This window comes from Chiloscyllium plagiosum, unplaced genomic scaffold, assembly GCF_037043375.1.
Source record: "Chiloscyllium plagiosum isolate Xiang-an unplaced genomic scaffold, Cpla_swu_hap1 HiC_scaffold_9, whole genome shotgun sequence".
NCBI lineage: Eukaryota > Metazoa > Chordata > Chondrichthyes > Orectolobiformes > Hemiscylliidae > Chiloscyllium > Chiloscyllium plagiosum.
In genome coordinates, this window is record NW_028270147.1 from 124510556 (window position 1) to 124523803 (window position 13248).

Genomic DNA, 13248 nt, shown 5'->3' on the forward strand with positions numbered 1-13248 from the left:
CTGGACCAGACAAAAACACTGACTGGCTGGAGACAATTTAGATCAAGGCCCATGAGACAGCTATTGACCTTCATCCTCAAAGCCCACTGAGGAGCTGGTCATTAATCCCAGTGTTGTCATAGATTAAGTTGTCCCAGATTTTCATGGTTCATTCTAGATTTTACACAAGTGTGTAATGTTGTCAGGCGACAGCTGGGCAGACATGGAGATAAAATATAAAAGGAGAGAGAATTATATATGTGTTATACGTTCCTTGAACTTCGGATGTTTGAAAATGTTTTCCAGCCAATGGAATACTTCTGAAGTCCAGACATTGTTGTAATGTGGGAACTGTGACAGCCTGGGCAAGGCAGATCATTTGGCAGCACCACCCAGAGACTGGAGGCTGCTACTGCAGACAGGCTCCAACCAGCTCTGATGTGAGAGAAGGATATTGGGGCACAGAAGGACATGGGAAATAGAAGCAGGAGGAAGCCTCCAATAGCTGTCCATCCTTTCTTAAATACAGGGACCAGAATTGCACACAATACGCCAAATGCAGGCTCACTAACACCCTGTACAGTTTTAACAAGACTTCTCTACTTTTAAATTCCAACTCCCAACAATAAAGGTGAAAGTTCCATTCACTTGCTGTACCTGCACTAACTTTCTGTGTCCCATGCACAATACTACCCAGATCACTTTGTTGGAATCTCTCACTATTTAACTAATAGTCGGCCTTTAGATTATTCTGACGCAAGTGCATGGTCTCACACTTTCTGATATTAAATTCCGTTCACTGTGTATTAGTGTTTCATTTCCAGTTTGGTCTTCTCTTTGATTGACCGTTTCAATGCATCTATCTGTAGCATGCACCATTCCCATTTATTCATGGCCCTGACACTTGGTTGTCTAATCCCTTCCTGCTGGTTCCATTCAATGATAGGCAGGAGATTGGAAAAATACAGCAAGTTAGGCAGCATCAGGTGTTGAAGAAGTTGACATTTTGGGTGTAACTCTTCTTCAGGAATGGGGTTGGGTGTTGGGGGAGCTGCCGATAAAGGGGGTGACTGGGACAGGATGATGAAGTGGGGATCAGTGATGTCAAGTAGATGATACTACCTGGTTGGTTAATGGGAGGAATGAATCTGTTTGGTGGCAGGGAGGAGTGGAAGGGAGGGCGAGGAGTTGGGAAGGGAGTCTGGGGATGGGAAGGGTGATTATTTGAAATTGGCAAACTTAATGTTGAGTCCTCCAGGCTGTAGGCTGCCCAGACAGAAGATGAGATGTTGTTCTTTTGATTTGTGGTTTGGTTCATTGTGGCAATGGAGGAGGGCAGTGATCGTCATGTCAGAAAGGGAGTGGGAAGGGGAATTAAAATGGGTGGTGACTGGGAGGACCGTTCAGTCCCTCCGGGCCTGGCTGAAATGCTTGGTAAAATGTTCCCTAAGTTTACGTTTGGTCTTCCCGATGTAGAGATGACCACATCAGGAGCACCTGATGCAGTGAAATAGGTTGGAGGAGAGGTAGGTGAACCTCTGTCTCACCTGGAAGGACTGTTTGGGGTTCTGGATAGAGGTGAGGGGTTGGTGTACCAGCAGGCTTTGCATCTTTTTGGGTTGCAAGGGAAGGTTCCTGGGGGTTCGGGAGGGTTGGTGAGTGAGTGGCACAAACCAAGAATTGTCAAAGGGAATGGTCCTTGTGGAAGGCAGCCAGCGGTAGGGAGAGGAAGATGTTCTTGGTGGTGTGGTCTAGCTGGAGTTGGTGGAAGTATTTAAGGATGATGTGGTGGATGCGGAGATTGGTGGGGTGGTAGGTGAGGACAAGGGGGCTCTGTCTTTATTACGTTTGGAGGGGTTTAGAGCAGTGGAATGGGAAATGGAGGTGGTGCAGTGCATGACAGAAGGAGGAATAGCACATTGTTCATAATAGGTGGACATCTGTGATCAGTGGAATGTCTCCTTATCCGAGCAGTTGGGGCAGAGGCAGAGGAATTGGGAGAATGGGATGGAGTTCTTGCAGGATACTGAGTGGGAGGAGGTTTACTCCAGTTAGTTATGGGAGTCTAAGTAAATGTCAGTCTGAAGATTGTCACCGGAGATGGGAATGGAGAGGTCATTAATGGGGAGGGAGGTGTCCAAGGTGGACCAAGTGAATTTGAGGCCAAGGTGGAAGTTGTGGGTGAAGTCGATGAACTGCTCCAGTTCAGTCTGGGTGCAGGATGCTGCACCGATGCAGTCATCAGTGTAATGGCAGAAGAGCTGGGACACAGTGCCTGTGTAGGCAAGAAAGAGGGACTGTTCAACATAGCCAATAAAGGGGCGGGTTAGCTGGGGCCCATCCAGGTACTCATAGCCACCCCCTGGATTTAGAGGAATTGGGAGGAGTTAAAGGAAAAGTAGTAGAGCGTGAGGACCAGTTCAGCAAGGCGGAGGAGGGTATTGGTGGAGGAGACTGGATAGGTCTGTTGGAGAGGAAGAAGCAGAGGGCTGGAGGCCATCCTTATTGGGTATGGACATATATAAGGACTGCACACCCATAGTGAAGGTAAAGCACTTAGGGCTGGGGAACTGGAGGTTACTGAAGAGATGGAGGGCATGGTTGGTGTCACGGATGTCGGTGGGAAGTGTCTGAACCAAGGAGGAGAGGATGGAGTTGAGGTAGGATGAGATGAGTTCAGTGGGGCAGGAGCATGCTGAGATGTTGGGTTACCCAGGGTATATGGGCTTGTGGATCTTGGGGAGCAGACAAACTGGGCATTGCTGGGCTGGGGGACTGAGATTAGAGGCAGTAGAGGGGAGATCACTGGAGGCAATGGGGGCACTGACAGTGCGAGTGATTTTGGCCTGATGGGTCGTGGCGGGGTCATGGGCAAGTGGGAAGTAGGATGTGGTGTTGGAGAGTTTGCGCTTGGCCTCTGCGACATAGCAGTGAGTCTTCCAGACTACCACTGCCCCACCTTTGTCAGCGGGTTTGATGGTGAACCAGGGGTTGGAGCGGAGAGAGTGGAGTGCTGCATGTTCGGGGAGGGTGTGGCTGGAGAGGGTGAGGGGAGAAATTGAGGCACCTGATGTCACATCAGCAGTCAGCAATGAAGAGGTCGAGGAAGTGTACACAGCTGGAGGGGGTGACCAAGTGGTGGAGGAAGGTTGGAGGTGGGAGAAGGGGTCCTCAGAAGGATGTTGGGAGTTTTTGTTAAAGAAGAAGACACGGAGGTAGAGGCGGTGGAAGAAGAGCTCCGCATCGTGGTGGTTGTGGGATTCGTTGAGGTGGCGTCGGGCGGGAATGACTGTGAGCCCTTTCTGAGGATGGACCTTTTGGCCTCAGAGAGTTCGAGGTTATGGGGGGATAGTAAATATGGGGCAAGGCTCGGGGGCGAGGTCTTCGGGGGGGCCCAAGTTGGCTGAAGGAGGGGAGGGGGGAAGGGTGATGGCATGTGGTGGGTGAGGGTTGGTTGTGATGCAGCACGGTGGAATGGGTGTGGGAGAGAAAGGAGATTGGGACGGAGGTGGGTTGTGGAGTGAGGTGGGGGAATGGGAAGGTGGGGATGAGGTGAAGAGGGAGAAGTGGAGGGATAGGGTGCACTGTGGGGATGGATGGGTGAGGAGGATGAGTGAGTGTGCTGGCTAGCTGCAGGTAGGACTTAGGGTGACCCTGGGAAATGCAGCCAGAGTCTTAGTTGCAGAGTGGATGGGGCCAGAACTAGAGGCAGAGGCTGGAGCGAAGTCAAGACTGGTCCGAGTGTTTTGACCCGGGTTTGATTCCAGCCTCAGGCAACTGTCTGTGTGGAATTTGTACATTCTCCCTGTGTATGCGTGGGTTTCCTCTGGGTGCTCTGGTTTCCTCCTACAATCTAAAGACGTGCAGGTTAGGTGAATTGGCCGTGCTAAATTGCCTATAGTGATCTGCCAACCAACCCCCTCCTTCTGTCACCCTCAATCTCCCCATGCTTACTCTTGATGCCCCTTCGATCCAGCTTGTGCTGTCTTTGGGAGAGGTTGACCTTCGCTCCATCAACCAGAAATGTGGTCATCATCCCAGAGCAGTCACACTTTTAACCTGAGGGTCATCACAGCTGGGGCAAGAGGAGAGTAAGTGGCACCGTCATGGTAGTCATGGTAGTTGTTATTAATCTACCGCAACCTCTCTTGGGGCTGCAAGAGTTCAACCTCCCTCACTCAGACAGCTCCCCTCCCTGGAAGGTAATATTGCTGCACCTAGTTTTGGGTTAATTAACTACTGAAATATGACTATGGGGAGCCAGCATTGGCTGGGCAGGCAGCCACGACTGCTCTGACCCTGGATTCAGTAAATCCCCTCGGAATTGGGCAACACATTTGGGAGCACAGTGTCCACGACCTCTGAAATCACTCACTTACCGAGAATATACTCTCAGCTGCCATCTCAATTTACTGGAAATTCTGTGTCCAATGATCCTGCCCCTCCAGCTACCTGATGAAGGAGCAGTGCTCTGAACGCTTCTACTTCCAAATAAACCTGTTTGACTATAACCTGGTGTTGTGTGCTTTTTAATTTTGGCCATCTGAATGAGCTGCCATCTCAGACTGAATCAGCTGAACTGTTTTTCATTCATGATTTGAGAAGATTAAAGCCTAATCTACAATCCCCAGCACAAGGCCCATTCTCAATCCAGGGCTCGAGACACATTCCTCAGAGAAACACCGACATGCAGCACAGAGTAACACACTCGGGTTGAGACACCTACAGGCAATACTAAGTAACACACGCACTCTGAGAAATAGGCAGCACTGAGTAACATGATGACACTCCATGCTGCGGATTGATCTCTCTGAATGTGCGTGTGTTACTCAGTGCTGCCTGTTGGTGTCTCTCTGAGTGTGAGCATGTAACTCAGTGCTGCCTGTCGGTGTCTCTCTGAATGTGGGTGTGTTACTCAGTGCTGCCTGTAGGTGTCTCTCTGAGTAACATACCCACACTCAGTGAGACACCTGCAGGCAGCATGAAGTTAAACACTCACACTCAGAGAGACACAGCTGACAATTTCTGTGAATGGTCGAGATTTTTTTCAGGGGCTACCCAACATGCAGCAAGGATTGCACAGTGCAATCCCTTCAGCTGGGCCTGGACCAACTGATTGAAGAGGGAATGTGTCAGATTGTACTTATTAAGTCCTAACAGCTTTCAGTTTTTGTTCTTTTCACCTAATGAAGGAGCGTCGCTCCGAAAGCAAGTGTGCATCCAATTAAACCTGTTGGACTATAACCTGGTGTTGTGTGATTTTTTAACTTTGTACACCCCAGTCCAACACCAGCATCTCCAAATCATGTTCGTATTAGAATCTTATAACCTACATAAATTCCTGATCAAAGGGATTATTTGAAAAGGATTGATGATTGATGATTATAATTGATGGACAGGCCAAGCAACCAATTGTGACAATGACCTACTGAAATGCAGCCAATCAATAGGGGGAGGGGGGAGGTCGTCTATTTTCAAAGCACACAGAGACGAAGACTGAATTTTCATCTTTATTCCCTTTTCCATATTCACATTGACAGAAAAAAAACAACTGGAATTAATAGCCCAGACAGAGTAAGCTGCTCAAATTCATAGCCCAATGGAGCTTGAGGAAAACACTTGTGGAGATTTTCTCAACAACATGAGAAAACAGTGACAAAACCCTTAAATTGGAACTGGCGGCTGAGCAGGAAGATGATCTGGTTAACTGAAGCAGAGATCTCTGAGGTTCACATTGTTTTGTACAGCTGACAGTCTTCAGCATCTTCAAGAAATTTTATTTAGCATCACAAGTCAACCCTGTCCCCATCAAACACTCCCAGGACAAGGACAGCATGAGGTTTGACACAGCATTAAGCTCTCTCGACACAATCCAAACACCTGCTTTAACATCCAAACCTCAGGAGTGTCTCCAAGTCAGTCCCGAGAAGGAAGAGTTGAAATTCAGTACTAACAATGACCTTTGTCCTGCCAGCTCAGCCCTGTTCTATTTAAAGTTGTGTCACCTCTGTGGACTGTCTTGAACACTCTACACACATTCTGATCTCACTATGCTCTTGCTGAGGGGAGAGGAGAGGGTCACGTGGGTGAGGGCACAGGAGAAGCGAGCGTTGGACTTCCAGTCAGACCCAGAGAGGGTCAGCAGGCTGCTGACACTGTAGGTGCTGTCCGAAGCTCGCAGGTAGTTGCTGGTCTGAACCCCGTCTGAAATGACTGCACCGTCCTTCTTCCACTGCACCTCCAGCTCATCAGGATAGAAGTGATTGGCAAGGCACACCAGGGTGGCAGTGCCCTTGGCATTGACCTGCTCTGGGGAGGGGGGCAGCAGGGTCTGCTTGGGCTGAGAGTTCTCACAGCCTGAAAGACAAGAGAAACAATTTTAATCCCTGCCATTTGAAGGGAATTTAACCCTCACAATATTCACTGGCAAAACAATCTTTGTGAACATTTTTGGTCAATACAGAATAAACACGACAAAAGTATGGGCATTGTTCACATTGCTTCTTGGGATGTGAGTGTTACTGGCAGGGCCAGCATTTATTATCCATCCCTAATTGCTCCTGAGAGGGTGATGATGAAAGAGAAGGGACAGTTTTAGACCATTGTTTATGGAATGAATGAGGGCAGCTGGAAGGGTTATCAATGGGGGATCATTTTAGTGACAGTGATCAGAACTCAGAGAGATTGAGAGGAGGGATGGAAATGGAGAACCATGGAGCAAGTGTAAAAGTTTTCATTCTATTAAACTGTGTGGTGCTTTGGTAAAAGTGGACCGGAAGCAGTGACATGATGGGAAATCAGTGTCAGGGCAGTGGGAGCCCTCAAAGGACGAGACAGAGATCGTTCAGAATCTGTTCCCACAATGAGTAAGGGTGGGACTCCCAAATCTCGACCGAATGAACAAAGGGATTAGGGGTCATGCACTGACATGGATTGGGAACTAGTTGGCAGACAGGACAGAAAGAAGGAGTCTTTTTCTGAATGACAGGTAGTTACAACTTAGAGTACCACATGTGTCAGTCCTTGGTACCCAGTTATGCATAATATATAATCATAGAGTCATCGAGTCAGAGAGACCCAAAAGGCCCATCAGCCCATTGCGTCCATGCTGGTCAAAAAACAACAACTCAATAATTGTCATCCATTTTTCCAGCAAGAGGGAATTAGATGCAGTATGTGTTTAAGACGGAATTAGATATAGTTATTCGGATTAAAGGGATCAAAGAATGTGGGGAGAAAGCAGGAACAGGGGACTGTGTTGGATGATCAGCCATGATCATATTGAATGGTGGAGCAGGCTTGAGGGGCCAAATGTCCTACTGCTGCTCCTAGTTTGGACGTTTCTATCTTTTTCTCACACAATGAAGGAATGTCTCTCATCAATTTGAAGCTGGAGGTCACATGAGTGTGGAGGTGGAAGATGTGGCCATGGTGATTAATGCGGGTCAGTAAGGTGATCAAGAAGACACATGGGAGAAAGTGTTTTTCTTTTACTCTTAATGGAATGAGGACATTGCTGGATCAGTAGCATTTATTGCCCATCCCTAATCACCCAGAGGGCAGTTTAAAGTCAACCACATTGCTGTAGTTCTGGAGTCACATGGTAAGGATGGCCATTTCCTTTGCGAAAGGACATGAAGGAATCAGATGGCGTTTTTCTGACAATCAACAATGGTTTCATGGTTGTCATTAGACTCTTAATTACAGATTTTGTTTGATTGAATTTGAATGCCACCATCTGCTGGATCCTAACCCTGGTCCCCAGAACATTATCTGGATCTCTGGATTAACAGCTCAGCAATAATACCATTAGACCATCGCCTCCCTTATCTCATTTTCGGTTGACAGTGAAAGCGAGGAGTTTGTTTATTCTGGAACTGTATATAACCCCAGTTAGAGCATAGTGAGAGAACAGTGTACGGTTCTGGTCACCACATGACAGGAAGGATGTGATCCCATTAGAGACGGGGATAGAGGAGGATTTTGTCAGAAAAGGGGAGTTTCAGCTTTGAGGAATGATTGGATTGGCTGGGACTGTTTTCTTTGGAACAGAAGAGGCTGAGGGAAGATTTGATCGTAGTGTGTAAACAATGGGGGGCCTGGATAAGGTGTGTAGGAAGGACTGATTTCCACCAGCACAGAGGGCAATAACCATGATGAGAGATTGAAATCATTTGGGGGCAGGGTTTGAGGGGAGTTGACGGTAATTGTTTTCCACCAGAGGCTGGTGGGATCTGAGACTGTCTGTCTGAAGGGGTGGGAGAGGCAGAAACTCTCATCACATTGAAAAACACTTGGATATTCACTTGAACAGTGAAACCTCCAGAGCTATGGAGCAAGAGCTGGAAAGTGGGATGGAGCTCGATACGTCTTTAACAAATCTCCGATCACCCACAGATCAGGAGAACTTTATCCGAGAACATTGGAGCAGACTTGGATCTACACAATTCAGGAAAGAGTCACATTGGGTGTCTGTGTAGAAGGTTGTAGATTACATTCCAAGCCTTGCTGCACACCACTAGGCTGACGTCAAGGGTGAGGCTGCAAAGAGTCTCAGTGTCCTGGGGTCAGATATGGTCACTGCTCCTAATGAACCCTGGAAGGTGAGAGTGCGCAGACAATGGGTGAGGATCCGGATCAGGAGACTCAAACCTTAATAACAGACTTGCATTTGTGTAGGACCTGTCCCCATCTCAGGATGCCCCAATGGATCTTTCCAGCAGACTGTGCATAGCAAGATCCCAAACACGGTATGATAATTAACAGAGGAATATATTTTTAGTGATTTTGACTGTAGGATAAATATTGACCAGGGACACCAGGGGGAACTGCCGGCTCTTCATCCAAAAGTGTCATGGAATGGCATCTTTCACAACCGAAAGACTCCCAGTTCATCCAAAAACAAAAATAATAGTTCCTTGAATGTGGAGTTGCAGGCAGGTGGGGGGGTAAATAAATAATTTGGTTTGCTTTCCTTTATTGGTCAGTGCATTGAGTATTGGAGTTGGGAGCTGTTGCGGGTGTACAAGACATTGGTTCAGGCACTTTTGGAATACTGTGTGCAATTCTGGTCGCCTTGCTGTAGGAAAAATGTTGTGAATCTTAAAATGGTTCAGAAAAGATTTACAAGGATGTTGCCAAGGTTGGGGGGTTTGAGCAAAAGGAAGAGGCTGAACAAGCTGAGGCCATTTTCCCTGCAGCATTGCTGGTTGATGGGTGACCGTATAGAGGTTTATAAAATCATGTAGGGTTTAGATAGGGTGAATAGAGAAGATCTTTTCTCCAGAGTGGGGGAGTCCAGAACTGGAGGGCATAGGCTGAAGGTGACAATGGAAAGATTTAAAACGGACCGAAGGGACAACGTTTTCATTCAGAGGGTGTTAATTGTGTGGAATGAGCTGCCAGAAGAAGTGGTGAAGGCTGGTACAATTACAACATTTAAAAGGCATGGGTATATAAATAGGAAGAGTTTAGAGGGATATGGGTCAAATGCTGACAAATGGGACTAGATTAATTTAGGATATCTGGTCAACATGGACAAGTTGGACCGAAAGGTCTGTTTCTGTGCTGTCTATCTCTCTGACTCTAATTGTATTTCAATCCAGCCCTTAATACTTCAGGCTCGCCCAAAGACATTTACAGACTGTTTTGTTTGACAAGCAGTCACTGTTGCAATGCCAGTAAAGTGGCAGCCAGTTTCTACACAGCACGATCCCACTAGAAGCAATGAGATCAAAGAGCAATAATGATGTTGGCTCAACGATAAATATTGGCCTGAACTCAACCCAAAGAGAAAGTTATTTGGTTCAGTTGGATGGAAAATGAGAAAATGGAAGGTAAAGGAGAAGGGAGGATTGCTGGTTAGTGATGGGATTGATTATTACCAGAAAATAAAAGGAAGGGACAGAATTTTTGAATATCAAAGGAACCATAAAAGTGCAGGGAAAATCAATAATAGAACAAACTTAAAGAGTTTGTATCTAAACACACGAAGCATTCCGAGTAAGGTCAACAAAGTGATGCCACAAATTGAGATAAATTAAGTTTCCAAAGAATTTAAACCAGTTAAAATGGAGGAGGGCTCAGGAGAGGGTATTCAAGTTTTTAGAAGATGTAATAAGTTTGAGAGGATGGAAAGGATCAGAGATCAAATATCAAGCACAGCAGATAAGAGGACAATGATGAGAAGGAGCTTAAAAATGTGTTGCTGGACAAATGCAGCAGGTCAAGCAGCATCCAGCATCTGCAGTCCTCACTTTCTCCTAATGATGAGAAGGAGGGCAGTCAATGCAGGACTGAGGGTGTTGTACTTAAAAGCACACAGTATACACAATGAGCTTGTAGTGCAGATTGAAACTGGCAGGTACAATGTTGTGGGTATCACAGAGACATGGCTGTAAGGGGATCCAGGCTGGGAACTAAATATACAAGAATGCATGTCCTATCAAAAGGACAGGCAGATGGTCAGAGGGGGGAAGAGTTGCCTTGTTAGTGAGAAATGAAATTAAATCAATAGCAAGAAGTGATAGAGAGTCAGAAGGTGTAGAATCTGTGTGGGTAGAGTTGAGGAACCGCAAGAAATAAAGAATCTGATGCAAGTTTTGTTCAGGTCTCCAAGCAGTAATCAGGGTGTGGGGAAGGAAATCTATCAGGAAACAGAAAAGCCATAAACTAAATGTCAGGGCAGACTTCAATGGATAGGTGGACTGGGTAGCGCATCTCAAGGAAAGGATTTCATGGAATGTCGATGAGATGGTTTTTGGAGCAGCTTGTGGTTGAGCCATTATGGAACAAGCAGTTCAGGATTCAGTGATGTGTAATGAGGCAAACTTGATTAGTGAGTTTAAGGTGAAAGTATCCCTATGGATACGTGACCATAATACGATAGAATTCCCCCTGTGGTTTGAGAGGGAGAAGCTGCAATCAGATGGAACAGGATTTCAATTGAGTAAAGGTAACTACAAAGACATGAGGAAGGAGCTGGCCAGAGTTGACTGTAAGGGGAGCCGAGCAGGTAAGATGGTGGGGCAGCAAACAGCAGAGTTTCTGGGGGTAATTCAGGAAGCAGAGTAGGAATTCATCCCAAAAAAGAAGAAACATAATAAGGGGAGGACAAGGCAACCATGGCTGATGGGGGAGGTTAAGGACAGCATAAAAGCAAAAGGAAAAGCACACAATGTGGCGGAGAATAGTGGGAAGTCAGAGAATTGGGAAGCCTTTAAAAACCTGTAGGGGAAACTGAAAAATCATTAAGGGTGGAGAAGGTGAAATGTGGGGGTAAGCTAGCCAGTAATATAAAAGAAGGTTGCAAGAGTTTTATCAAATATATAAAAAGGAAGAGGGAGGCAAAAATAGACTTTGGATCGCTGGAAAATTAGACTGGAGAACGAAGAATAGGAAATGAAGGAATAGCCGAGGAATTGAATCGATACTTTACATCAGTCTGCACCATGGAAAACACCAGCAGCATACCAGTACTTCAAGGCTGTCAGGGGGCAGAGGGGAGTGTAGTGGCCATCACTAAGGAGGAGGTACTGGGGAAGCTGAAAGGTCTAAATGTGGATAACTCACCCAGACTGGAAGAACTACACCAGTGTGTTCTGAAAGAGATCACTGAGGAGGTTGTGAGGACATTGGTGATGATCTTTCAGGGATCAATGGAGTCAGGGTGTGGAGGTGGGGTGTCGTGGGATTTAGTGGGGGCAAGGGACAGGAAAATGGCTCACACAATACCACTGTTTAAGAAGGGAGGCAGGTAGATAATGGGAAACTATAGGTCAGTTAGCCTGGACTAAGTTGTTGGTAAAGTTTTAGACTTCAATTTAAGGATGAAATTGTAGAGGACTTGGAAGTGCAATGGTAAAATAGGGCTGAGTCAACACAGCTTCATCAAGGGGAGGTCATGCCTGGCAAATCTGCTAGAATTCGTTGAGGTGACAATGAGCCAGTCAGACAAAGGAGAGTCAGAGGAAGTAATCTACTTGGATTTCCAGAAAACATTTGACATACAATAAGCGCCCATAGTTTTAGGGGCAATGTACTGGCATGGACTGAGGACTGGCAGGTTGGCATAAAGCAGAGAGTGAGGAACAACGGCAGCTGGTGACCGGTAGAGTTCTGCAGGTGTCAATGCTGGGACCAAAACTATTCACGTTATATATGAACAATCTGGATGAAGGAAGTGAAGACATTGTTGCTAAGTTTGCAGGTGACATGAGATAGGTGGAGGGACAGGTAGTGTTGAGGAAGTGGGGAGGCTGTAAAAGGTCCTAGATAGGCTCGGAGAGTGGGCAAAGAAGTGGCAGATAGAATACAATGTGTTACAATGTGAGGTTATGCACTTTGGCAGGAAGAAGAGATGCAAAGACTGTTTTCTAAATGAGGAAAGCCTTTGGAAATCTAAAGCACAAACCTCATTCAGGTTTCTCTTCAGGTTAACAGGCAGGTCCAGTTTGTGCTTGGGAAGGCAAATGAAATGATAGCATTCATTTCAATAGATCTAGAATACAAGAGCAGAGATGTACTGCTGATGCAGTGTAAGGCTCTGGTCAGACTGCATTTGGAATATTGTGAGCAGTTTTGGGACCCATATTTTAAGAAACAATGTGCTGGCATTGGAAGAGTTTGCAAGAATGATCCTGGGGATGAAGAGCTTGTCATATGAGGCATGGTTGAGGACTCTGGGTCTGTACTTAATGGAGTTTAGAGGGATGAGGAGAGATCTTATTGAAATTTACAGAATACTGATAGGCCCAGATAGAGTGGATGGGGATAAGATGTTTCCAAAAACAGGAGAGACTCGGTAACCAAGGCACAGCCTCAGAATGAAGGGCCGACCCTTTCGAGCTCAGATGAGGAGGAATTTCTTCAGCCAGAGGGTGGGAAATCTGTGGTACTCATTGCTACAGAGGGAAGTCGAGGCCAAGTCACCGAGTGTATTTAAGACAGAGATAAATAGGTTCGTAATTGTTAAGGGGATTGAAAGTACCTGTGAGTAGGCGGGAGAATGGCGGTGAGAAGCATATCTGCCAAGATCAAATGGCAGAGCAGATTCAATGGGCTGAATGGCTGATTTCTGCTCCTATTTCTTAAAGTCTTCTGGAGAGTTTCACCAAACCCCTGGAACACTGAACCCACTGGACTGTGAGCCCTGCTGGAGCTGTTTCTCATCAGAATGTTGCCAAGAGATAACCAAAGAGTGGAGAGAATGTGCATCTATGTGGGAATTTCAGAATGCTTCCCAGCTTCTGGAGTACCATGAGTACAGGA

The 13248-nt window shown here is 46.4% G+C and overlaps 1 gene segment (V, D, J or C); it reads right to left on the reverse strand.

The window, feature by feature from the left end:
• Window positions 1–5498: 5498 nt before the first annotated feature.
• LOC148149312 (Ig kappa chain V region Mem5-like) overlaps window positions 5499–13248 on the reverse strand; it is a 29997-nt gene continuing 22247 nt past the window's right edge. Inside the window, 1 exon segment of the V gene segment in view lies at window positions 5499–6336. Coding sequence covers window positions 6008–6336 — 329 coding nt within the window.